This window comes from Pagrus major, chromosome 5, assembly GCF_040436345.1.
Source record: "Pagrus major chromosome 5, Pma_NU_1.0".
NCBI lineage: Eukaryota > Metazoa > Chordata > Actinopteri > Spariformes > Sparidae > Pagrus > Pagrus major.
In genome coordinates this window covers 26,175,086-26,201,385 of record NC_133219.1, presented here as the reverse complement: position 1 = coordinate 26,201,385, position 26,300 = coordinate 26,175,086, and the positions used below count along the sequence as shown (strand labels likewise).

Sequence of the window (26,300 nt, the reverse complement as noted above, 5' to 3'; positions counted from 1 at the left end):
TCATATCACAATCATGATATCTGTAATAATATTCACAATATGTTTTTTTATAACCATATAATGCAGCCCTAGTGCTATTAATTGGTCCTGTTAAATATGAAATGCTGCTGTTTTGATGGACACCTTTCCGCACAGATAAACCTAATATTACCAAGAGCGATGTTACATTTTTGTAATATTTCAGAGTACCTCAGGGTTTACATATGCATGTTCATTACACATGTGTTTGCCTGTTTAATGATGGATCTGTGTGTGATTGTGAGGGAGACTGACCTCACCACGGCTCCAGACTGAAGCTGTTGCAGTGGTGTTAGAGGCTCTCCTCCTCTGCCAGTTGCGTGAGGAGAACAGACAGAAGGAGGCTAAAGGCAGTAGAGTGGAGAGCAGGAAGTGGGGAAGCTACGGCGCAGGGGATAGCGAGGGGTGGTTGCTGGAGGAGAAGCGGCGGAGAGGGGGGGTTAGATAAAGGAGGAGAAGCTATAAAACAAATCCTCCTCATCTAAACCCTCTAAGAAACATCTCAAAATGCAGAGGCTTAACAGTGGCACAGTGAGCCAAGCTCTCATTTACCACCCTTCTTCTCCTGCTCAATGTTGCCTCTTTGTCTTGAGATATTTGCACATATGCATATCAAGGCCGTGTATGAATATGCTCCACTACATGCTTTTGTGCACCTTTTTGTCAGCTGTGTGGGAGTGTGTTAATTCATGACCCAGGGCAAAAATGTATGTCTTCTGCACCGTTGTTTGAAGACAAACGATCGCATGTGTGTGCGAGTTCATGCATGAGCGCATTTGTGTTGTATTCATTGTGGACGCTACTTAATTTAGCATGCGGATGTGTGTGAGCCTTTTGCTGTACGTGTTCATGCATATCTGTTACCCTGTTAGTTTTCCTCCATGTCCTTACTGACCCTTGTTAGTCTTTGGTCTTGTGTAGCTCTCTGCATCGGCTCCAGTGAAGAGGAAAGCTCATTTGTTGCAGCGTTCCTGCACATTCTCTCTGTTTTTCTAGCAAGCGTTTGATAGACAGCGACATTCAGGAGCTTCTGCATTAACCCGAGCGAGCACAATATCACAAAATGCCAAAATAAAATTCACATCAAATACAGCTTTGGAAATTGTTTAAATCAGTTCTAATTTTATGAAATAGTGCAGCTGCTGTTGACAGCTCCAGAAATTGGCTCAGCTTTGGTTTTTGCACCGCTGGATTTCAGTGTTGGTACAGGCTGTCATATCGACTACATCTATTCAGTGTCAAAATGTTCATATGTATGCAATCTTTCTGTCAGTCCAGCTTCTAATCAATCATCCAATCCTTTTTTTTTTTCATTTTTCTGTTGTCTGTGCATTTTTCCTCTATCTGTCCACATATCTATTCTTCCTTCTTTCAAGCTTATATCCCCTGTACTGCTATCTTGTCTATGTACACTTTGTTTTAGAATCTTTTTTTACTTCCATCCTTAAAGAGTCTGTGGTTGTTTTGGTGACAGCAAGTGCAGATTAATATTGAGGCTGCCCCCCACTTGTTGACTTAACCATGATACGAAGAGTATGTGAATACATTTTCATTAGTCGTTTCGCCGTTAAAAAAGAAAACCTTTAAACTATATTCAGAATCTTTGCCTTGTCGTCTGGGCCTAAATGAAACTCAAGTGGAGGGTGGCAACTTTTATGTCATTTGTTTTTGTGGAAGTTATTTATTCCTATGTTATGAACAAGATTTGTCTAATGTTATACTGTGTTGAAATAAATTTAGAAAATGTTCACAGTCCTTACTGTTTGACACATTTAGAATCATTACCGCTTTTGCCTTTAGCAATTTTGCTAATTTGTGGCTCACTTCATGTGTGCTAGCGAAAAAAAAAAAGAAAATAATTTAATCATTGTAAATGTGCAACGTTCAATCAATTAATGGCTTGAACTACAACTGCTAGTCAACTAGGAAAATCTTAAGTTGGAGGCTGCCCATATTTGTATTAAAGCAAATATTGAGCAGCTACAGAAATACAGAAAAAAAGCAGCTCATTTATCTATTAGAGTATATTGTTACTGCCACGACCAATACAACTACTGTTTAGAGACATAATTGCCAGATGCAAGTACATTTATTAAGGAAAATGCTATTGATAGTATCTAAAAAGGATTTGATTTTCTTGAAAAAAAAAATTAAACTTTAAACTAAACTTTAACAGTTTATCAACTTTGGAAATTGTTTAAATCAATCCTAATTTTACACAGTGAGTGTAGCAGTTGTGGACATACGTTTACCACTGGATTTCTCTGTTGGTACAGATACTGATACTGTCATATCAACAACATCTATTCACATGCACATCTATTCTGTCCGTCATATCATTTTATCAATCATCAGATCATTTTTTCTATTGTTCTGTTGTTTGTCCGTTCATTCCTCCATCCTTCCATCTCTTGCTCCTTTATCCTTCATTGCTTTCTTGTCTATCTCACTTTGTTTTAATTCACTTTTCCAGTTTATAACTCTTGTGTCCTCGGTTGTATCTCTCCCCCCTTCCCTCCTGTTTTTCACATGTCTGCCGCCTGTCTCTTTTCTCTCCATCTTTCTCCGTTTTTCTATCACTCTCTCTCCTCTGCTGATCCCTCTGGCTGATCCTCAAAGGGAACCGAGAGAGTGAGTGGGACTTAAAAGAGAGAGAAGAGCTGCGCTCTACCCAGCAAGGTCGTCCCTCGCTCGACTGAAACGCAGCGAGGAAAAAAAACAACACACGGGAGAAGAGAGCTTTTCCCTCTCTCTCCTTTTCTCTTTCCTCCACCTCTCTAGTCTTCTCTTTCATCACTCCTGAGTTGTTTGATATCTCACTTTTACTCTCCTTCAGTAGGGGCTCGGATCTAAGAGCTGTGAACGCAAACTCGTAAGCCCCCTGAGCTACAGTGTTGTACCTCTATTTCTATTCCCTCTTCCTCTCTCTTTCTTACTCTCTCTGTTACTTTTTCTTCCCCTGTCTTCAAACAGACGATCACTGTAATGGTTTCTGCCTTACAGAGCGGCAAGGGGAAAAAAAGATGTTGAAATACCCTGACAGACACCCACATTTTTACCAATAATGTACAGTGTACGTAGACGGTGCATCAGCTCCGCTCTTTGATGAGACTGTACAACCATATTTGCTTCTTTTTCTGTAGAAATTATTGATTATGAGAAGTCAAATCACTGTTATTCTGTAGGCTTACAGATTCACCTGCTTAAAAATCAGTGTTCATTTGTTATATAATGTTTCACGGGCCGCCTGGAAGAAAATATACTGTGCAAGGCATGGTGTTACGCTGTGTGGCTCCTATGATTTTTCGCTCTCTACTCATTTAAACTAGCTGTTAAGTGTTAAATAGATGAAGACATTTAGAGAATATAAAAAATGTTTGCTCGGGAGGCATCTTTGGGTAAAATTTGTTGTCAAGCCAAATGATTTCTTGAACAACTAGTGTTGCAGCTGAGGTCGCGCTATGATCAGACCAAAAAATGCAGGATGTGGGTATCCCAGCAATGAGTTATGAGACAGGACAGCTGTAGGGTCACAAGTATAAAGTGGGTCGGGAGTGTGTTGCCTGGATTTATATACCAAAGAAACAAGTCCAATTAAAGATATGAATATATATCGGCTTTTGCAGAGATTTTCAGAAGATGCAGATCAAACGTATCCGTCCCTGTGGAATATTTAAACATCAGTCTCACACAAGGCATCAAACAGTTTCTGCTGAACTAACATAGATAGTATCCTTCTGTGGCTTTAGGCAACACTGTCTTTACTTCAGTTTTTATCATGTCACTGAGCTGTATGTAAAAGTACATGAAAGCAGACCTCTCTAGATGGCATTATAATTGGTGTTTAAACCTCTAATAACTGACTTTTTTGGACAGGCGTGGGCAGAAACAAGCTCTGAACACAAAAAAGACATATTGTCACCCTTTAGGTTAATATGGCACACATATCAGAAAGAAGTTGCTTACAAGTATGTGCACCTCCAGCAGATGCCGAGCAACATTAGCATTCATTTACAATCCTTTATGCATCTACCTGATGAATACAAGTCCAATGTCCACCCTACCTTTAGCTCTGTTTTTTTTTCTCCACCTGCTACAACCCCAATAGCTTCTAAATGCTCCACTATATTCACCAGCTAGTCGCTAACTGTGTCTGTCTGCTGTTTGGTGTAATAATAAATAAAGTAATAATAGTTTTGGCGAAAACCTTTATGTTCTTGTCAGAATTGTCAACAAATTCATAGAAAACCCTGTGCACCAGTGTGCCTTTACATTTGGGTGTTGGAGCCATTTTGTATTTTTGCTTTTAAAGATGACTTAAATGACTAATCAAACACCAAAATATATGCAGATTGATTGATTTTTGTTATATTTATACTGTAACTGATGCTGGTGAACTTATGCTTTACAAGTAAGGCTTTACCACTGTGCAACCTTTACTTTGTTTTTAGGGGTATCCTGATCAAGTTTATTGTCCCTCAAGTCTATGAAATTTGACATACCTTAAACGAGCCACTTGATCCAAATACTGAAGGCCCTGTTTCAAAACCATTAAATTGGTGAGCTTAAATTATTGATATAATATTTTGAAAGTTTTACTGGAGAATGCAACTCCTGACATGAAACCATCAGCTGGAGAGAAGATCACAAATTACTACAAAAAAAGTATACTCAGTTTTACAGTGGTGTTACAAAGTGATGATTCTTTTACCTCATATACAGATTTTGGCAGACACCTGTTTGCAGAGAGCTCACAAATCAACAACAGACAAATTAAATTTTGTCTTGCCATCAAGTTTCTCATGGAATTAATGTTAATTGGCGACAGCTGATATGACCTGCAGTTGGAAACATTTCTCATTTAAACTGGTGAAAGTGACGAGCTTAAAAATGAGAAGCAGCAAGCTGAATGTTTTGTACACTGCTCTTTGCTAATGTGAAGGAGAGAGGAGAGACGACAGATCCGGTACTGTCAGGGCTCAGCTAATGTTGCCAACCCTGGTGTCACAGCAGAGTCAATCACTGGTGAAATCAAATCATTTTTCACATTCACACACTCTAGTTGTCACTCTCATATGCAGTGAAATGTTGCGGTGTAGAACCCAGCTGTCATTAAGGAGAGCAGGCTGAGGTGGACAGAATAAAGTAAAGAAAGGATCAGATTTAGATCTGCTTTATTTTAGACTGATCCATTAAAATATGCCCGGATAGGTTAGCCATTCCTTTTTCTTTTCTTATTTTCTTACTTTTTTGTTGATGTTGTTGTTAATGCTGCAGCAATAAAATGCTCATTTGTACAGCTTATTGAGTTATTATCTGTAATAGTGAATGATTTGAGTGAGTACTGTTTCATTACAGCTCGCATCAGTTTCAGAGAACTTCGGTGTTTAATTTGGCTCTGCATCTATCCTCAATCATACAGCCGCAGAATCATTTTGTTTTTTACCTGATTGCTTTTGTGTCTCCTCCGACCATTTTGTAAACCAGACTCATCGCTCTTTTCATTTTCACTTTTACTTCTCGTTTACCTGATTGTACTGTGCCCATGAGATGAGTTGGATACATCTCTCCTTCCCCCAGAAAACCTGCTGCATTGCATAAAAGAATCGAGTGGGCACCGTCTCTGCCCCCAAACCAGATTTAGGAGCCCAGAAAAATCAACACAGAGAGACAGTTTTAGGCTGCAGTGCACTTATGTTTGTGTATCTGCATTTGCCTTTAGGTGCCTGTGTGTGTGTGTGTGTGTGTGTGTGTGTGTGCGTGCGTGCGTGCGTGCCTGCCTGCCTGCCTGCTGATGTGTGTGAGTATGTGTGTGTGCATGTGCCTGTGTGGGTGTACAGTTTGTGTGTGTCCCTTCTCCAGGGTCTGTAGAGGTGTTTTATAGCCTTTGAAAATCTTTGCATTTCGATCAGATATTTTTCAAGGTTTTGTGAGCGTCTTGTCACAGTCAGAAATTGTCAGTCTGATAAAATAAATTCACCACTAACCTGGCAAACCCACTCAACAGTCTGAGATGTCAGTGCAGACACTTCTCTCACTCTCAGCAGCTCAAAGCACTCTGCTACTTTTTCCTCCTCCCTGTCTCCTTGAACACTTCTGCATTATATGTTTGTCTATACGTCTGTGTGAAGTGAGATTTGCAATGCTCCTTTGCTGTTGCATGTAGGTTCTCCTCAATATGTGGGCCATCTTAAATCCCCCGTGGTTAGTATACAGTACATGTTTATGCTAAATATCTTCACTGAAGTCAGAACATTATATCTGACTTTATTCATTAAAGAGAACTAAACATGCAAATAGCATGATTGAATATTTACAAATGAATTTGGTAATTTAATGGCTGTTATTGCCATCCAAATGCAGATACTACTACTAACAATAATAATAATAACAATAATAATAATAATAATAATAATAATGCATCATTTTAAGTAGCATTACCTAAAACCATAAAATTGCATTGCAAATACTAAATGTACAAAGAATAGAGAAAATAGATTACCTGAAGAATAAACACAAAAGTAAATGACCAAAAACTGAAGAAAAAAAAAAAGGCAGTACAGAACTTATACCTACATTTTCTGTCATTAAACACTGCACAACTATAATGGTAGAGCTATCAGTCAAACAGGCCGCTGTATTCACCTGAAAACCAACAAAAATGTGGTGAAATTGTACCTTTTTGACCATTACAAAGATATTTTCATGATTAAGCAACCCTCTATCTTGTAATGTTAAAGAAAATGAGAAAAAATGTCTAGACCTGTCCCTTTACCTGTATCCACACCAAAAGTTAATAGGGTCTATTCTGGGCAGAGACCTATTCTACCAATGATGAATGCTGACCCATCCAAGTTTGGTGGAAATCTTTATAGTAGTTTTCTTTTAATCCTGCCGACAACCAACCAACCAACGGACACAGGTAAAAACATAGCCTCCTTGGCAGAGGTAACAACTCCACATCTGCCATCAGGTTCTAATTCAGATGTTGCTTTATACCAGCAAGAGCACCGTGAAAAACACAAACATGAAACCTCTAATGGGAAATAACTAAAACTGACAGATATATTTTTTATGTAGTACCCTAAATCTCATCATATGAGTCTGATACAAAAAAATGTTTTTCTGGTTCTTACAGTCAAAAGCATTATAGTTTATTCTATGTGGTATACACTGTGTGTCTGCTGGGATTTATTATCCCACAACCGAGTTCAGCTTTGGCCCTTCATCATTAATAATTGCAGTATTGGAACAGGAATTAGCAAGGGGACAATGAGTTCCAAAGTTTAGAGTTTCTCTCAAAATATGCAATATATTTTGTTTTCTGAAAGCACAATTTATAAGTCATCAATAGTTGCAAAATGGGCTTAGTCAGACCTGCGCAGTGTGTCAAACTGTGTAAAGCACCTCACTTGCAGCACTCAATTGTGCCTTTTTCAAGTCCATTACCTTGCTGCCACATAAACCAACTACCTCTGGTTTACGAAGTGATAGTTAGCAATTAGAAACTGTTACCCTGTTCCCTATCCTTATCAAATACAAATCAGAATTTGTAATGGCTACAGCCTGAGGCTCTTATTAATTTACTTTTATCCAAAAAGTCAATGAATAGTAATTCTGAATAAAATTCTGCATTGTTTTGCCATGATAGTCACCTCATAACAGAAAGGTTACTGACTCCTATTGCCTTAGGCCAAAGGCGCCTTGTCCAGTCACAGACGAAGAAAAGGATGTTATAGCAGTCAACAAGCAGAGTCATATACTGTAAGGGCCTCTGAGGAACCTTCAGGCTTTAGGAAATGAAGAAGGCAATCAAAATGGAAATGTTGCTGCTTTGAAACTACATTTGAATCTCCAAACAGTTCTTCTTGGCCTTATCTTTCACTTCGGTAATGAATCATTTCTGCCCTCTTTCCAATTGAGCCTTTATCTGCTCTCACGCTGTCAGTGCACTGTCATACACACCCTCTGTGTCACACACACACACACAAAACGACACACAAATAAACAAACTGAGCTTCGTCACCATCCACCTGAGTCACACAGGATAATCTCTGGTTGATGAAGTCACAGGCAGCCCTGTCACTGTACAGCATGAGTGTGTGTGTGTTTGTTTACATGCATGTACCACTGTCTACTGTAAATATGTCATACAGTAGGTTGTATTGCTTAGAGGGGTTGTGTTAGGCAGCATGTCTGTGTGATGACTCCAGTTTGTGTGGGTAGTGTTGAGAGCGGTGTCACCAGTGGAGACAGAAGCAGGGACTCTTCAGGGTGCCACTTGGAAAGTAAAACACCATTATGTCTAGATTCGGAGCCCACCCACAGGAAACTCAATTTAAAGCAATTTAAAGCTCGTACTGAAAGTCTGATAATACTGACATATAAAAAAAGACACCACACCACTTTAGGAATAGTCTACCTGTTGTTTTCTTTTTTCTTTTTTTTTCTTTTTTTTAACACCCGCACCTACAGTATCACTTTGGTCAGTCTATGAGTCTTTAGAAGTACTACTCAGAGGATAACTTTGAGGATTTCACCAGGGTTACGTCTGCTTGGGCGTGGACAGCAAATTGCGAACAGAAAACCTGTTACAAACAGAAAGTGTGGAGTTTGAAAGCAAGCACTTACCAGGCAGGGAGTGTCTCACAAAAATATGCTATTGGAATTATGGGAATGTAGGAGCGAGCCTTTCTCTTGATGGGGACTTAAAGTAAGGATATCTTGCCCTTAGCTGCAATCATTTTGGTAATTCTTGATAATTCTTCTTGTAATCTGTTTTATCCAAGTCCCACAACCTAATGCCAGTGCATTACCAAATCACTGGGGTACCCCTTTAAAGGTGTAGTTGGCCCTTCTGGAGAAAAAAATGTTGATTGGTGAGTCTCAGTGTCAGTATTTAATGACCTGAGAATGACACTCAACAATTGGTTGCTGTTCTCCAACAGCCAATTGTCGAGTCTCATTCTCAGGTTGTCAAATTTGGATGCTTTGGGTTGGTGTACGATTGGTTCCATCTAAACACCATCAATCTCAAATGAAAATGCTGACTGCAGGGGTATATTTCCTGAACACGAGCCATGTGTTACTGGTGTTGGTGTTTGTACAAACACCAACACCAAGCCAACCCAAAGCGTGAGTATTTGGCAAACTGGGAATAAGACTCAACAATCAACTGTCTATCACCAGAAGTGCCTATTGCACCTTTAATATTTACACACATTTTTTATTGTTACAATCCAGTGTCATCTTTATGGTTTGTCATAACTGCTCAAATATGGGGTTCAGTTTTTGCATAGGTGAGCTTGCTGCCTCATTAAATTCTCCCCGTCAGCCTGAGGTGTTACTCCTTAAATGTTTGCCACTTGAGTGTGATTTATCCAGCCATCCACAGTAAAATATGGCTTGTTTTCAGGCAATATTCTCTGCAGTCAGCATTTTTCAACTGAGAGTGTTGGGTCTGTTCAAGGCAGAGGCTGAAAACGTGGTAGGTCAGATCCATTCAGAGAGGGTTAGGAGTGAATAGACTGAGTTGGAAAATAAAGTTATAGTAGCATAGGACATTTCCAAACAAGGAATTGTATTTTGAAGTACCATTTTCCACTTCCACGCACTAGAACATGCAACTTTACCATACAAGTAGCCTAACAATTACAGCTCTGTTGACCGTATCAGTCTTTCCATATTCTTATCTGCCTTGGGCTGCTTGAGGGGAAGCTAGCTGCTTCACTTAAGACCGGTAATTACGAAAAATAATGTATTAAATTGTGTTTTACTTGAACTAAACACAAAAAAGAAGAAAAACATTCATGCATTTGTATTGGCATAATAGAATCATTGATGAAACTGACAGAATGAATGGATGGAAATTTAATTAATGTTTTTTTTAAGTTAGTCATGTGGTATGTGACCAGGGGCCCCATTTATTGAATAGTCCTATGATCAGTTTTGATCTGAATTATGACTTAAGCAGAAAACCATGTATTAGTAGTTATTTATAAAACCTTATTTTGACATGGAAATTATCATAGTGAGTTTCCTGCTGGTTTTTGCATTTTGGGACGCATATGTGTCCATATTTTATGTTCGGCATCTTTTATGAATCGAACGTAAGTACACCGTTGGAAAGGATCTTTCAAGTCTAAAGCTAAAAGCATTTTTATAGATGAGGCCTGATGTCCTAGGGGAAATGTGTACCCTAAGACTTGACCATTTGGGAACCACTGTTTTAGAGCTCCTCAAGTAGTCAAGTTTAGGTTATTGGAGGACCTTTCATTTGATACTAGTACAAGAGTCTGGTATTTGATCGGCCTTCATTCCATTAAGCGTTCCAAAGGCAAAACCACTGACATCCAAAATGCATCACATTTGTTCACATGCCTGCCATTGACACAAATGAGTGACAAACACACCACCATCTATTTTGTGCCTCTGTCCGCATTTACATCTGAATGATATGGAGCTATTCTTAGATCTATGGGAAGATAGATGGGCATCATTCAGATTTTCATTTTCAAAGCCTTCTCTCCGAGTTGCTGCAAGTCATTTTCAATCAACCATTTGTTGGTGCACAGCAAAATGCACAGGCTAATGCTAATTATGTGCACAAAGCCTACTGTAAATGGTGGCTTTGGAGTTCTGGAGAAAAGGATTCTGACAATGAAAATGGCTTCATGACAGTTTACATGGCTTCTCTGTGAATAAGAACATATTAATATTCAGTTGACAAAAAGACTAAACTAAAGCTAGTGATATAGAGTAAAAGCTGTTAATGTATTTGAATCATTGTGGATGGGTGTGATTCTTATCTTAAGCTATTTTTAGAGAATTCAGACAGAAATCAGTAAAAACTTGTGTATGACAGATGAGCAGCTGATGAGAAACCAGTTGTTCTCTACACAGAGCATGGCAACTCCTTCATTAGTTAGTCTCCACCTACCCTGACCTTTTCATGACCCATGTTAGGACATCATTTTCCCAAAAACATGGGGGTTTTGGTTGACAGTAAGGTCGGGCGCATGGTACTCCACCTTCCTCCTCACTACTCCCACAACCTTTCTTTGGAATTTTTAAAATTGTGCAATTCTCAGGACTTCTATGTTATATGGAAAATATTTTCATACACCATGGGAGAGAAAGCTATTTCTTTCTTTGTGGCTGTGGGTGGATGATGCAGCTTTAGACTAATGCCTTGGACTCGAGTCAAACTTGTCTGCTATTAAACTGGAATTGAGCTTGGGAACCTTGACTTGGTGATAAATAAATATTGGAAAATGCTCTACAGTATGAAGTTTTGTCTTTTGGAGCTGTACCAAACTGTCAAGAATAATTAATATCATAACTAGGATGCATGTCTCAATAACATAATACGGATCTTTTTTGTTGCAGCTGCAGGCACCAGAATAAAATGGAGAAAACTCTCAATTCAGATTAATGAAATAGCCTTTACTTAACAATCACAGTACAGCAGGGAAAACAAGCTTTATGTCATTAATTTAGAATCATGTCAGCTGTGGCTCAATGGCCATAATTCTAACAAATGAACAGTAAAAGGTGCAATATGTAAGAATTTTGTTTGAGACACTGACACTTACCACCTCGGTACTTGACTCTCTCGTACTTTTCATGTTTTTGTTCATTTCTTCAGGTTCTGATAAAAATTCTGTAATCTTAACAATTAAACTATCTTGTACATATTAGTCTTAATTTTTCAATTATTCTTTTTTTATATATATATTTAGGGCCGGATCTACTAAGATCCCAAATTGCTTGTACTAATCTGCGTGCGCAATCTAGAAATTTGCGTGTGGGGTTGAACCGCGATTTGCGGGCGATTTACTAAGAGTGATTGCGTAAATGACAACAGGTGCAAACGTGTTGGAGACACGCCTATTTAAATGAGGGTTTAGCGTGTTTCATGGTTTTCAGCATGGCGAGTTTGAGAGAGCGAAAGCGCAAAGTGAAATTCAACCCTTTGGAATTAGTGTTGGTAGAGGAGCGAATAAACATTTCAATGAGCTGCAGCAAAGGAATCTGATGGTCGCACAACGCCGTGTGGGAGAAAATCAGTGAAAAAGTTAATGCTGTTGGAAAAAACAGGCGAACAGTGGATGAAGTGAAAAGGAGATACCAAGACATCAGAAGAAGAACAAAAGAAAAATTGGCGTATAATAAAAGGTCTGCAAATAAAACAGGCTTCCATTGTTTCAGCGTCTCCTTCTTGCAACAATAACCGCAGCCATGTGGGCGCAATTATGCATACAAACCGTTTGCACCTCCCTTTGAGACATGTTAAATATAGAAGCAGTTTCCATTAGCAAAATTGCTTTCAGGTTTGATAAATCACTTTGCGTGTGCTAAATTAATATATTTACATTTTCTCCACCCAGAACACGCATAATTGCGTGTAAACGCCCCATATTGCATATTCATTGCTGCAAACGTACTAACTGGATGCAGACGCGCTATTTTGCACCTTTGACAGACGCAACCCTTTTTGCGCACTGTTAGTAAATCAGTTTGTACAATTTTTTACGTGTGCAAGGAGTTTGCACACGTTTTAATACATGCAAACCTTTAGTAGATCCCGCCCTTAATGTTTAAAAAACGTTTTCCTGTACATTGAGAGCAAATTTAACCGGAGACAAATTCCTTGTTTGTGCACACGTCCCTGTCGCTCTGAGCTCCTAGTCCAGACTGAGACTAGTGGTTACTCTGGTTATATGCTGCATGGTGCCCCCTAATTGTTTTGAGTATAATATAAAAAGGTTTCCAATTCTTACGTATTGCATCTTTAAGGCACTCAAATACTGGCATCCTGTTATTAAGGGGAAAAAACCCACAAATGTGGGTAATGCACCATCATAATATCTGACATATTGCTAATTCCTGAACAACTGCATCTTAAATTTGTTTATACAGGATAGTTACAACGATCTGGCTAACATGCACACCTGATGGCACATTGTGGTGCATTCCGGTTCGGAATGAATACACATTTTTCTCCCTTAAACGAGAAAATTATAAAAATATGTGCCATTTTAGTATTTCTTAGGCAGCTGCCTCCTGAGTGATGAATTTGTGTTAAAAATATACAAAAAAATGTTGGGTTTTTTGTATAAATCCTCCAAAACCTTATTAATAGTAATGATCTTAATTGCTGAAAGGTGGTTAAAATTACTGCAGCCTACCTCTCACCAATGTCTGCAGTTCATGTGTCTTGTAAATACTACTACAACACTGCCCTTCATAATCATGAGTGTGATCTACCAAAACTTAAGGACTTGTTGGTTAAGTGTAATACACTTGTATGTCTGTGTGTGCACTCAACCAATCCAATTTGTCAGTCAGGACATTGGGTTTACTTAAAGTGTTCTTTGTTCATCATGACACCAGCCTGTAATTTTAACATTTAATATTAAAACCATGCTCTGGGTCTTGGTTCAGTGTTGCACAATCAGCACTGATGTCTTCATAGACAGCTCTAATAAATTGTAAAATAGTGAGATGAACAGTTTGTTCATTCATTTGTTCACTGAAATATGTTCATTAGTTATAATGTAAGTGAGCCAACTCAACAAAAAAACAAACATAAGATTAAGTTCAGTCAACTGTTTCCTTATATTGATAAGAGCAGCTAGTGAAGCTTTATTTGCAGTTTGCTCATTTTTTCACAGCTAAAGTCGTTTCAGGTTTGATCCCTCATGCACTGCGTTACCTAATTTTAATTTATTTTACTGAATTGTCAGTCACATCCAGGATCAGCACTGATCCTGATTTTGATGTGACCAAACACAGATGTGTGAAGATCAAACTCTGCAGCAGTGAAGTATAAAATCATTACTATGTTCCAAACAGGCAGAAACTCGTCATGAGGCTTTTTGCAGATTTAGCCTTTCAATTTGAATGTTCTTGATCAATTTTTTGCCACAACATTAAAACAATATTGTGTCACAATTACTTGCAACCAGGCGTAAAACACCCCATTTCCAGTAAAAAAAAAAAAAGTATTTGGTGTGATGTTGGCCATTGTGCTTTTTATGATTTTCAATCTAAGCATTGATAGACCAGAAAACAACGTGCTTTTTGAGGTGGGATTCGGACTTTTCTCCTAAAAACGTGAGACTTGACTTGCCCTTGCCCTCCAAAAACTGGAGGCATGTCTTGGACTTGCCCTCTAAAGACTTAACAACAGCTCTGGGATGATTTGATGGAAATGGTCGGTTAATGGCCATTGTCTGTGACTCACTGTTGTTGTGTTTTACCTTTAGATAAATTATTACCATTTTCACATCATGGACTTTCTGATCAACTGAAGAACAAGCCCGTGGGGCTTTATGTCAGCATGTGTGACCTTTGACATTATGTTCAATGATGTAGGCTATTTCCATGCATCGTGCATGCTTAACCTGGTAAACAGCAGTCATCCACTTCGGCATTGCTTTTAAAATGACGTAACGACATTTGTAAATGCCCTGTGACTGTCCTGCTATAATGAAGAATGAAATAGAAATAGAAAGCTGCGGAAGAAATCCTCCTCTATTTGTCTTAAAATGAGCATTAAAAGGCAATAAGCGGTTCCTTAAGACCTTTAACCCATCCTCAGGGTATTCCCTCTGTTTTTGCCCCAGATCAGAAAAAATGAGGGAGTGACTACTTCGCTTGGTTAGTCATTGGGGAGCTGCAGCAGCAGATTTCCTGATTAAACAAGCATGCACTAATCACTAATAGAGCTGTGCTGCAGGATTGAATCAGGAGGACGTCAAAAGAATAAATGAACAAGTGAAGGAGAATCAGGAGGATGCCACAGGCATGAAATAGCCCTTTATTTTTTAATTCCACAACTTCAGTAGATGGCAGCCAACTAATGTGCTCTGTGATGGTTCATGTTTTTGCTCAGTATTTTGCAGTCATTTCCACAAAGGCAGGTGGTCACACAAAGTCTTGAATTGTGGTGACAGCAGAGAAAACTTGATGTTCTTTGTACTCTAGATATGTGTTATTTACAGGTTAACTGTTGTCTTTTTTCCTCAATTAGTGCTCTGGGAGGCTCCTCTGCACTTCATATCCCAGCATTCCCCAGTGGAGGATGCCTAATTGACTATGTCCCTCAAGTGTGCCAGTTACTCACCAACAAGGTAAAAGTGCTTGGTGTAACTCATTTTACTTTTAGATGTGATTAGATGTGCTTTGTGTCAATGTGGATGTTTTCATCATATAGAAATAATGTCTTTATTAGTGTTGGGGTCTGTGTTATTTTACATTATTTGTTACCCTTAATGTCTGTCTATTTTAAATAAGAGCAAGATTCCTTACTCTTGGTGTGCATGTATGTGTGTCCCAGGTATGTGAGTAGAGTTGTAAGCAGTGGTGCAGCAAAGCATGTGTCCACTGAGGAAGCCTTGTGTTTGTATGTGTGTTAATGTGTTTATGTGCATTCATGCACGTTTGTCTGTTACTGCCAACGTGGGCGTACTGGCCAACCTCCATAGGTTGTCTGAGCACTCCATGGTCACTGCAGGTTGACAGGTAGATATGCTGTGTAGACACGATGTAATGCCATTTCCCTCGGGTAAAATGCACACACACACACACACACACACGCATACACTTAATGCACAAAAATAACCTCCATCTCTTCCTATTCACCTGGACTCTGACCAGCATACTAAGGGTATCTGGAACACTCATGTCCCAGGCTGACCTCCATGTATGTAGTTGTTTAAGTCCAACAGCAGTGTCAGAAACTCTCCCTCCACCTCCCTGAAAGAGTCATGGAGACCACAGCCTGTGTTTGGAAAGGCATGTCAAAAAGCAGCTGGGGACTGTACATTTTAAAATGTAAATGCTCGTACGGCCTAATCAAAGACTCTGCAACCCCCAAGATCCCAAATTGATTTGAAAAGACATTATTTGCACCCTTTTTAAGCCAAAATCTTTACTGTTGCTGCTAAGCAACTCGACTGCTCAACTGTAGGTCGAGGATGTAAATAAAGTCTTTTCAAATCAATTTGGGATCTTGGGGCTTCCGGAGACTTGGATTACACTGAGCAAGCTGAGTGGAGCCATTTTATTTTTTTGTTTCTGTTGTTGATGTTTTTTATATGTTTTAAGTAGTAAGTAAGTCCCCATCTACTTCAGTTGTTTAGGAGAATGTTGCAACGCTATGTTGCTGTGAAGTTTTGTGGACTTTGACACTTCACCGACTTTCCATGGGCATGGGGGGTTTGTAGATAATGACTGAATTTTCATTTTTGGGAGACCTTATCATTCAGTTTTAAATTCAAGTTGCTGTCACCCTGAAGATTGATTGATCTGAAAGTTAGAAGTCTCTTGTTTGTAGCCATATAACAAGACTGAACTGACGTTTTGTTTCACTTCAAATGGCTGAACAAATCATACATGTGGACAGGTGGTGATTAAGAGGTCTTGAATGCAACACCACAGAGGAGTACTGGCTAATGCTAGTTAAGCTAGTTTGACAGGTTGTTAACTAATTGGCTAAAGCAGTTTTGATTGGGCTTCAACACTATCTACATATCTTAATCTAAACAATGATCTTGGAAGGTGTAGAGTGATGGGGTGGACGATTTTGCCACAAAGTAATATCCCCTATTTACTCCCCTGTTGTTGGAGAGTGTAGTCTCATCAAAGGAGAAAGACGGAAGCTGAAAGGGTAAGCATAAACACAGAACAATATTTTAACTTCCATTTATCTTTTATTGTTTGTAAGATTTATCTACTGAGGCCAAAAATGGTAAAGAAAGAAAATACATCATTTGTAACATCCTAGACAAAGATTTATAATCTTTGCAAGGACAGGCTGTGCAGTCATTTTGTTCTTTTAACACCATCAATTATATCCACCCACTTATTCCAGATGCTGTGATTGTATTGACACAAATATATCGCCACATACCTCAGCTGTGACTGTGCTGATTGATGCCAGCACCAAGCATCTGCATCATTAAAAAGAGATAACTCATGACAATCAGCCTCAGAAGCTAATAAGCCCCAAGAGGTTTTCAGTTACGTAACGCCTATGTACATACACACGATCAACTCACACAAGTCAAGAGATTATTTGATTTCAAACGATTTCAATAAAATCATCCAATTGTTTACATGATAGTGACTGTCAGGTCAGAAATTGGCTTATGAGAAGATAGCTGACAGTAATTAATAATTTGTTAATTAATGCGTCAAGTGTCTGCTTCAACTTCCTCTACCATTATGCAGGTCTCTCTCTATTGTGTGTGTTCTAGGTCATTGCAGTCTCCTACTAGAGCGCTAGTATTTTTATCAGGGACCAAATCACAACCTGGTGTTAAAGCAGAATCTGTATCCAGATATGATATTAAAAATAATTATTACATTTAAACTTTTTGCTGCTACAGTACAGTATGTGTTCTCATTGATGGCATTCTCATTGCATTTTCACACGTGTAAAGTTGACAGGTAAAGGAGAAAGACTGGTCACCACATTGCCTGGTCCTATGTACAGCAACAATTGTTAACACTGGGGGAGGAAAATCTCACTTGTATTCCAGCATAATAAAACTGTTATTAGTAAGATAATGTATTGTGTAAAATTACAAGTGTCTCAGTACACATTACAAATCCATAGTACACATTACAAATGAATAGCTTGTAACCCATGCAAACAAAATACCCAAAAAAGAAACCAATTCTTAGGAAAGTGCAGGTGTTACATTCAGGGTTAAATTATTCAATTGTAGCAACCGAAACTGGATTTCAGTCTTGATTTAAAGGTCTCAGTGGTGCTTGCCTCTTTGATCAAGTGTGGTAAATGCCCATTTTAGTACAAATATCTTGCAGAATTGGTTATGTGTTGGAATAGTGATCAAAATGCTTTTAAATTAAAGTTGAAAACTTTACAACAGTGTTTAGTCTGATTTGAATAACAGCCAAACATCTTTTCACTAAATGAATCTTTTCTGTGTAATGTTTCCTAGCTGTAATTCTACACTTACAATGTCACATTTTAGATTTTTATTGAATACAAAATATGTAATTTCTGCTGCAAGGGGTCTCTCTAACAAAGTATTTCATCTAATTACAATGCAAGGAATTATGGATTGCAAGTTTTTATATACATAATTATAAACTTGCAGGTAATTCTAGCCTGGGTTTAACATGTATGTTTGTTTTTTTCCAAAGACTTTGTCATAAAAGACATGACACTAGTTTTTTAAGACTGAATTACTTCCATATTCACATATCCGTCTGTCGAAAGGCTGTCTTTTCCAATTATTATTAGCCTAAATATTTTGCTTTTACTATCATTGTTCAGTTAAACTCCACCAAAGAAATGGCAGCACTGCTAGAGAGCACAACACATGATTCATCAGGCAGATTAATCTATAGAGTGACTTCTTCAGTGTACATAAAGAAAAGAGCAATAAGTTGTGTGAGCTGATTTCCAAGAAGCTGAGTATACAGCAAACCTAACACTGAGTCATGCTCTTTCCAAACTGTGGACCACACTTTCTTACAAATATGAAGATGCTGTGCAAATTGCAATTCATGTAACATTTGCATAATGTTGTCATAATGAAGTATCCATTTTTTTTATTGTATATAGTAGTCAGTGAGGTGAGATCTGTGTACCCAGTTCTTTCAAGTGATTTTCTTTCAGTGAATTTCTCCCTTTTTCCAGTAAATCTTTTCTAAAGTATTTGAATTTTGATGCACATGTGGATCTTGTCAGATAAGTAAACTACATTTATTTATAAAATGAATTTGTAGTCAGATATCAGATCAGTCACTCTCTTTAATATGAAAGTCGAGGGTGGTGTGAATGCGTATGTGACAGAGAGCAAAGAGATTTCTCAATCACACAGCAGGAAGCACTTCCGGCGTTATTGCATCACACTCCCCACAGACACATGCACAAACCCAATAAATGGATGTGCGGGCGAGGTAGTCATGGGTGCTGGCAGGTTTGAATACCTGCAGAGCAAGATCACCTGTCTTGCATCACTCAAACCTCCAGGCAGCCAATTGAAAGACTTGGCTGCAAGTCACAGTGACGGTGGGGGCGGGAAATCCTTTCACAGTATGGGTGGGAAAGTTCAATGATCCACAGTTCCCTTGAAAAAGGCACACACATTCACACAGTGTAACTAGATAAACAGCTTATTGAGTATGTGGCCTTGCAGCTTTTGAGAAAGCTAAATTGCCGCCTCCACTGTCCCATGTAAACATAATTGAACAGGAGGCTGAGTCACAATGTGTGTCTGTGTTTAAGAGCTCTTGCAGAGATGAAGCCCGTCACACACACGGCTGTGTGTATCAGAGATTACAACTTTCCTCTTTCATAAAAGTGCCGTCATTCATACATGGTCGATGAGTAATCACTACCATGCAGTAGCAGTGGGTAAGGCAGTACTGTCTCGAGTTTTATGCACGGCATATCCTGTCCTCGAATGAACCTCACAATTTTACTACAGGTTTGTGCCTAGGACTGAGACAAATAATCAGTAACTGTCGTAAAGACTTTGATTATGTATTATAAATGCACTGACATCAATATCACATTTCATTCTCATATTATTCTTGCATCGCTGCAGCAGAGGTTCAGTTTATTCCATATTGCAGATTAGAGCCTAACCGATATATTGGTCGTTATTGGCCTTTTGCAGATATTTCGGTATCAGCATATATGTTGGAACGGTCTGGCCAGTTATCAGATCGGATGTTAACCATTTTTTCGATTATTATAATCTTTTGTTTTTGTTCTTTTTTTGTCTAACTGACAATAAAATAAATTCATTTTAAAATGTTCTACTTTGCCTCAGATGATTAGTAATACCCACTGGAGAAACTGATTTCACATTGTTGCATTATTTTCATGTCTCTTTGATTAAGTAGTATCGACGTCTAATTTTAATTTTAAACTGAGAATTCTGCTGCAGGTTTTTCTTTGTTGTTTCGTAATCTGAGCTTCGTGAGCATGGGCCAGGTGCAGTGATATAAAACCATCCTGCTTAGGCTTAGTCTTGCTAGGTGAATGGAGCAGGTCACCTTCATGGCTGGCTGAGTGACTGCAGGCTTTCTCACCTGCCCAGGATGCTTAACAGTCAAGCGAGCCCTGAGCCTTCTCCTCTTTGGACTTAAAGATAGCGGTTAATCACACCTGTCAACCCCTGCTAAAGACATGTTGTTCATGTGCTCACAAGAGGAGAACCTTCTTGTGTGTATGTGTTGGAAAGTTCACGTGGGGTAATTGATGGTTGTTTAGTGAATTGTATGAATGTTTCCACTCACTTTCTGAGATTTCTATATACTTTATGCTCTCATGTATTTTTGAAAACTTGTTGCCTTTTATAGAAGTGATAAAAAAAGGATTCAGAAATGTGTAGAACTATTTGTGTGTAATTTTTAATACTCACAAATGCATGTTCCAATCCACACACAACTACCAAGCAATTTGAACACATCACAACCTGAATAAATATTAACATTTTCTGTACAGATTTTTAACTTAACGTCACCCGTCAATTACAACACATACTTTTACAAACCACAGACTCTATAAAATGGGCTTTTAATGTAAATATGTGGTTTAAGCTGCTGTTTGGTGGTGGATTTCTGCAAATAACGTGGGTTGTTTTACAAGATTTAAGATAACCTGCCTTAAAACAATCACTATGGAATTTTTCTCCTTTCTAATATGATGCACAAGGTTGTTAAACATACATCTAGCTCATGATATGAATAAAAAACTGAAATGGTTACTGTAATTTATCAATATTTTAATAACTCATGTTATGGCTCTGTGGAAAAACGCTGACTGAAATGGAGAAATGATATTAAAAATAACAGAGTACCTTTAGCAGACAGTCTTGTCGAGTTCCATTTGACAGACTCTTTGGTAGAGCTTTTAACACCGGCTTATTTGGCTGTCAAGTGGTAAGCTAAAGACTTTGTGCCTGTGTGACATTTAAATTCGCCCGTACAAAGATTGCATGTAATACTGCTTTTGTGCTCTGAGCTGTCTGGTTTTCAAGTGAAAGCAACCATTAAAAAGTTCACCTTCCTTAATCTCTCTGCAGGCCAAGGCATTGTTTACATTCTGGGTAGGTTCACTCAGAAAGCCTCTCTGCTAGCATGTACAGTACTGCCAGCATTTCCTCTCAGGCTGTACACAGACTGAGAGTCAGCTCTGCCCATAAGGAGCCAATTCAGGGCAAGAAAGACCCGGAAATCCTGTGGAAAGGACAGTTGCTGAAGGGGAATGAAAAAGGGGAATGCAGTTGATGAGGTTGAAAACAATAAACACAATATTCTTGTTCATTAAACAGGAAATGCATGTGCTGCAAGGGTATTCTTCCAGGCCAGAAGTCAAAGACCTATAATCATGTAATCATGATGTCTCCAGTTCATATGTCAGCTTCCCTTCCCTTCTGTTCCTCTCCCATGTTTTCTGACACTTCCTACTGTCACATATTAAATGTAAAAAATAATGGCAGAATTCTTTAAAATCCATAAAAATCTGTTACTGATGTGAGGACAACATCACCATATATAATCCACATGATTTATGTACATGAACACTCATTTTAAATGTTTTTCGCTGCTGTGTGCCTGCTATGTTTCTTTGACTGAATGAAGCACTTTATGGCAGAACGTTTGGTGGCACGGCGGTCAGGGTGGATGGTGGGAAAAGTTCAGGATTGACGCACCACAATCCAGTGTTCACATCCAGTCAGTGGTTAGGTTTAGACAACAAAAGCACTGTGGTTAAGGTTAGGAAAACATATTTGCAGTTTGTGAACGCTTTTTTTAACGCAGTAAAAAATGCTTAAAATAGATGATTGACTCCGTTCTCATTGCTAAGAGACGAGTTTGTCTGTTTGTTTTTTGTTCTTGTGTGTTGCTTTTCGACATGGCATACACGCAGAAAATAAGAGTACAGTAGAAAGCAACAGATCATATACTTCATCAGACTACATCCAGAAGACATTAAACTTGTTTTAAAAAGTCCTTGCTAATAACATTCAGGATCAGACACATGGATTTTTCTGGAGCTGATGATGAAAGTAGTTCGGGAGTGAGACATCTCAAGCACAGCACTGCCTGGAGGCCAGTAACAGTCATTGGTGGTTACTTTTTCAAATCCTTTACTTCAGTCTGTCTTTCAAACACCAACTGTTTCAACAGAGACAGATTAAAAGTACTAACAAGCCAGGTTAAAGGTTAAAAGTTTGAACCGATATGCGTGTCTTAACTTAAGTCTTTATCAGCAAAAACATCTTTAAAAGTCTGATTGTCATATCCTGTGGGTGCAGCAGAGGCCTTTTAACTGTGAAGTCACATAAATGCCACAAATACTTGCACTATTTAGTTTTTGTTTTCATGTTTTGTTTTGATGGTTGAAATGCTGTTTTGCTTTTGCCATGCATTCTGCCAATTTCTATTGTGTACTAAACCTTTAACTTTGTACTCTCTAGGTGCAGTATGTCATCCAAGGCTATCACAAGAGGAGAGAGTACATCGCTGCCTTCCTTAGCCACTTTGGAACGTGAGTCAACCAAATAGAACTACATCCTCCACTAAAGTGATCACAGCATGTGTTCAGCAGTCATTTCTTTTGTCAGTGTCCCTGTGCTTTTACAAGAAGGTGCTGTGGGCGTCAAATGAGACCTGGAGACTTTGCAGAAATTAATCTGTGTGTATTGCAGGGGCATGGTGGAGTATGATGCGGAGGGATTCACAAAACTCACTCTTCTCCTCATGTGGAAAGACTTTTGCTTCCTAGTACATGGTAGGAAGGTTACACACACACAAAACACACACATGGATCACATCTGATACTGTACAGTAACCCTATGCTCCTCTTTCTCCTTCTATACACCTCCCTGTCTCTGTCCCTCTGTTCCTCATAGTGGATCTCCCGCTGTACTTCCCCAGAGACCAGCCCACCCTCACCTTCCAGTCTGTGTACCACTTCACCAACAGTGGTCAGCTCTACTCTCAGGTGCAGAAGTCGTATCCCTACAGCCCTCGCTGGGATGGCAATGAGATGGCAAAGAGGGCCAAGTATGTCGATATTGACTCATTAGATCCTCTGCATTTTGGAAATAATACTTTTTTATTTGTTTACACTTTAAAGCATTTTGCACATGAGAGTCAGAATGAAATAAAGAACAACCCAAAACATCAAAGCAACATAATGGTTGGCACGTTTTGAAAAACGCTCTGCTCCACAAACTGAAGTGCATTTAATGACTGTCCTCCAAGACTGTTAAGTCTGTTAAAACTGTTTCGGATAAGTCAGACAAAGTCTTTTATCATGCTGAATATATCATTAATGATTGCATTAGATATATGATTCAATAAGACCATATTGTCTGGACTGCACTATACACAGGCCATTTGTTGATATTCACAGATTTTATTCCACCTTCAATAAACATTAACTGGTATGACCCCATTAGAGTAAATCTATAGGCGTCGGTTACGGCCTGGAAAGTGTTTGCTTTTTGCATGGCAAAGGTTAACAACTGCTGTAAATATTTGAAAGATCAGAGTGACTACAGAAGTTGCACAAAGCAATATATTATCTGTTTTGCTCATAGAGTACCCTTGAAATTCTTTCTTTTCCCATTTATCTTCATGACTCTACAAAAAATTCCACAGACCTATTTTGATTCTGGTCTGTTAGCTCCTGGATTTGGTTGCAAAAGCTTTAGCTCAGCAAAGATTGTTTAAAGGAAAAGTCAAGTATTTTTCAACCTGACTGTTCTGACTTTGTTTCATGCTAACAAAGGGAAACAAGCCCTTTAAATAAAACATTATGACTCTTGATTTTTGGGAAGGTGAAACACTGTCTCTTCATCAGTGTTATCAGAGTTGTACATTTTTTGTAGTTACACAACTGGGATCATGTCATGTCTAGAGTCCCTCAAAGTCCAGTGTGTGGGATTTGGAGACATCTCACAGTGAGGTTGCAGATTGCAACCAACTGAATACCATCGCCCCTCTCTCCCTATCCAAGTGTGTAGGAGAGCCGAGCCTATGGTAGCTGTTAAAAACCTGAAAGGCCCTCTCTAGAGCCAGTGTTTGGTTTGTCTGTTCTGGGCTACTGTAGAGACATGGTGGTGCAACATGTTGGACTACTCCCTTTGTAGATATGAACAGTTCATTGTAAGGTCACCAAACCACAATGATTCGGGGTATTATACACAAATGAAAGTAATATATTCCATTTCTACTAACTGATCCCCCTAAATCTTACACATCTGAAAATTTCAGTACATCCAAAAACATGTCCAAGTAAAGTTAAACGCTGGTTCCCTGTTGTTTTTTGTTGTTGTTGTTTGATTTGGACACAGTCAGGTTAGCTGTTTTTACCCTTCATCTAGCCTTGAAGCTATGCTATGCTAAGCTAAACTAAGCAACATATTGAACCAACAGATATGAAAGAGGTAACAATCTTCTCATCCAACTCTCTGTAAGAAAGTGAAGAAGCTTATTTCCCAAAATGTTCAAATAGACATACACACATAAACCTGAGCACACCACATGAATATGTGGCTAATACCTTGTGGGCTGCTGTTTTTTTTTTCCCCTGTTTGATTTCTCACTTGCAGCTGAGTTATGTCTCCAGTGTTAACACATGCAGAGTACATATCTCATGTACAGATGTAATTGTAACAAGTAAACACAGTCTGCCTTTCATCTGTACTTTGATACGTGGTGCGGCTGAGACCGACCCAGTGAATTTGTTAGATGCTTTGAAGCAGTTGAAACACAATTATTGTCATATTTTGATGTTGTATTTGCTGTTCTCTCCCTCTCTCTCTCTCTTTTCCTCTCCTCTCCTCTCTCTGTCTCTCACCCAGGGCGTACTTCAAGAGCTTTATCCCTCAGTTCCAAGAGGGAGCCTTTGCCAATGGGAAACTCTAGTACCCTCTAGCTTAATGACATGCCTGGAGAGTTGCCTGTGGGAGTTTGTATCTGAATGTGTGTGTTTGTGCATGCTGTTGTGTACCTGTATATGAGTATGCACAGACTGACATCTGTGAAATGTGAAATGAATGACATTGTTCTTATTGGACACTGACTCTGTGAATTCCACAGTTTGACCTTGAAATGGTTGCCTCTTAGCACATCTTCTTGTTATCTTAGTTTCAGTGAGAAGCCACTTTGGTGTAGAAGTTCTAAAAAAGTTGTCCAGACTCCGCAATATGTTCTAGCTTAAACCTTATACAACAATACTCTCATAAAATATCTGAAATTAGAACAAATGTATGCTGTAAACACAAGCAGTTGATGTGATGATTAAAGGATGATGTGCACATTGTGCTCATGTCGCTCATGGCTGAGATGATGATTGTTTCTTGCTTGTTGCCAGCTTACAGTAAGGGGCTTTATTTTGAAGAGAAACTTTGACAGGAACTTGTTGGGAGAACCTGAACAATTTGACTGTCAGATCTAACAATAATTAGTATTGTTTAATTGTGTTGTGCCAATGATGCCTGGCTACAAGCAGTCAAACCACAGAGGGTTGGGCTCCCAACACTCCAGCCAGAGGTGCCATGCTATGAACAGATATTTGTTGATATGTAAACAATATGTAAAATCACAAAGAGCTGTAGGAATGATGCAAAACACCTTGGTTTATTGTTTGTTTGTCTTTGTCACTCACACAATTTTCTCTTTTGTCTCCACTGTCAATGTCAAAATGACCTACAACTAGTTTTGCCTCTAAACTGTATTTTCTATGTGACTGTTTAAAGCCCTGTGAAAACTGACATGTTGACAGTACTGTAAGTAAAAACATGTTTTGTCAAAATTTCTACCCAGTAAATTAGTCTGTTTCCCCTGACAGTGTGTCATTGTTTGATCTTTGATCTACACTACATTGTATTGGAAATTATCACTGATATCACTGGTTACACAATGTTGGTGGGAAAGACTTGAGAGTGGTCACAACATCAAGACTTTTGTATGATTACGGCCATGTGAGAATAAAAAAGGCTGTGCTTTGATAACAAGCCCCCAGGAACAGTGCTGGGCTTGTAAGCCACTTTGTAATTACCTGTAATTACAATGTCATGTGACACACATGGGCCCAAAAAGACCATTTCCCATAAACTTCAATTTTGAAAGAAGCGGCTGTAAAATGCTGGATACATTTTTCTTGAGCGTCACAACCCTGTAAGATGACTGATGGTTTGACTATTACAATTTGGGCCATTCTGTCTGATAACATTTCATTTGTTTTGTACCCACTCAAGCCAGTGGAGGGCTTT

General features: G+C 38.8%; 1 protein-coding gene across 1 annotated transcript in view; it reads left to right on the top strand.

Moving 5' to 3' along the window:
- Positions 1-25,873, top strand: part of babam2 (BRISC and BRCA1 A complex member 2) — an 85,428-nt gene extending 59,555 nt beyond the window's left edge. The window contains exons 8-12 of the mRNA XM_073465498.1: positions 15,056-15,155; positions 22,494-22,564; positions 22,725-22,807; positions 22,929-23,082; positions 24,888-25,873. Coding sequence (XP_073321599.1) covers positions 15,056-15,155; positions 22,494-22,564; positions 22,725-22,807; positions 22,929-23,082; positions 24,888-24,951 — 472 coding nt within the window. The 3' untranslated portion in view covers positions 24,952-25,873. The remainder of the gene's footprint in view (positions 1-15,055; positions 15,156-22,493; positions 22,565-22,724; positions 22,808-22,928; positions 23,083-24,887) is intronic.
- The last annotated feature ends 427 nt before the right edge of the window (positions 25,874-26,300 follow it).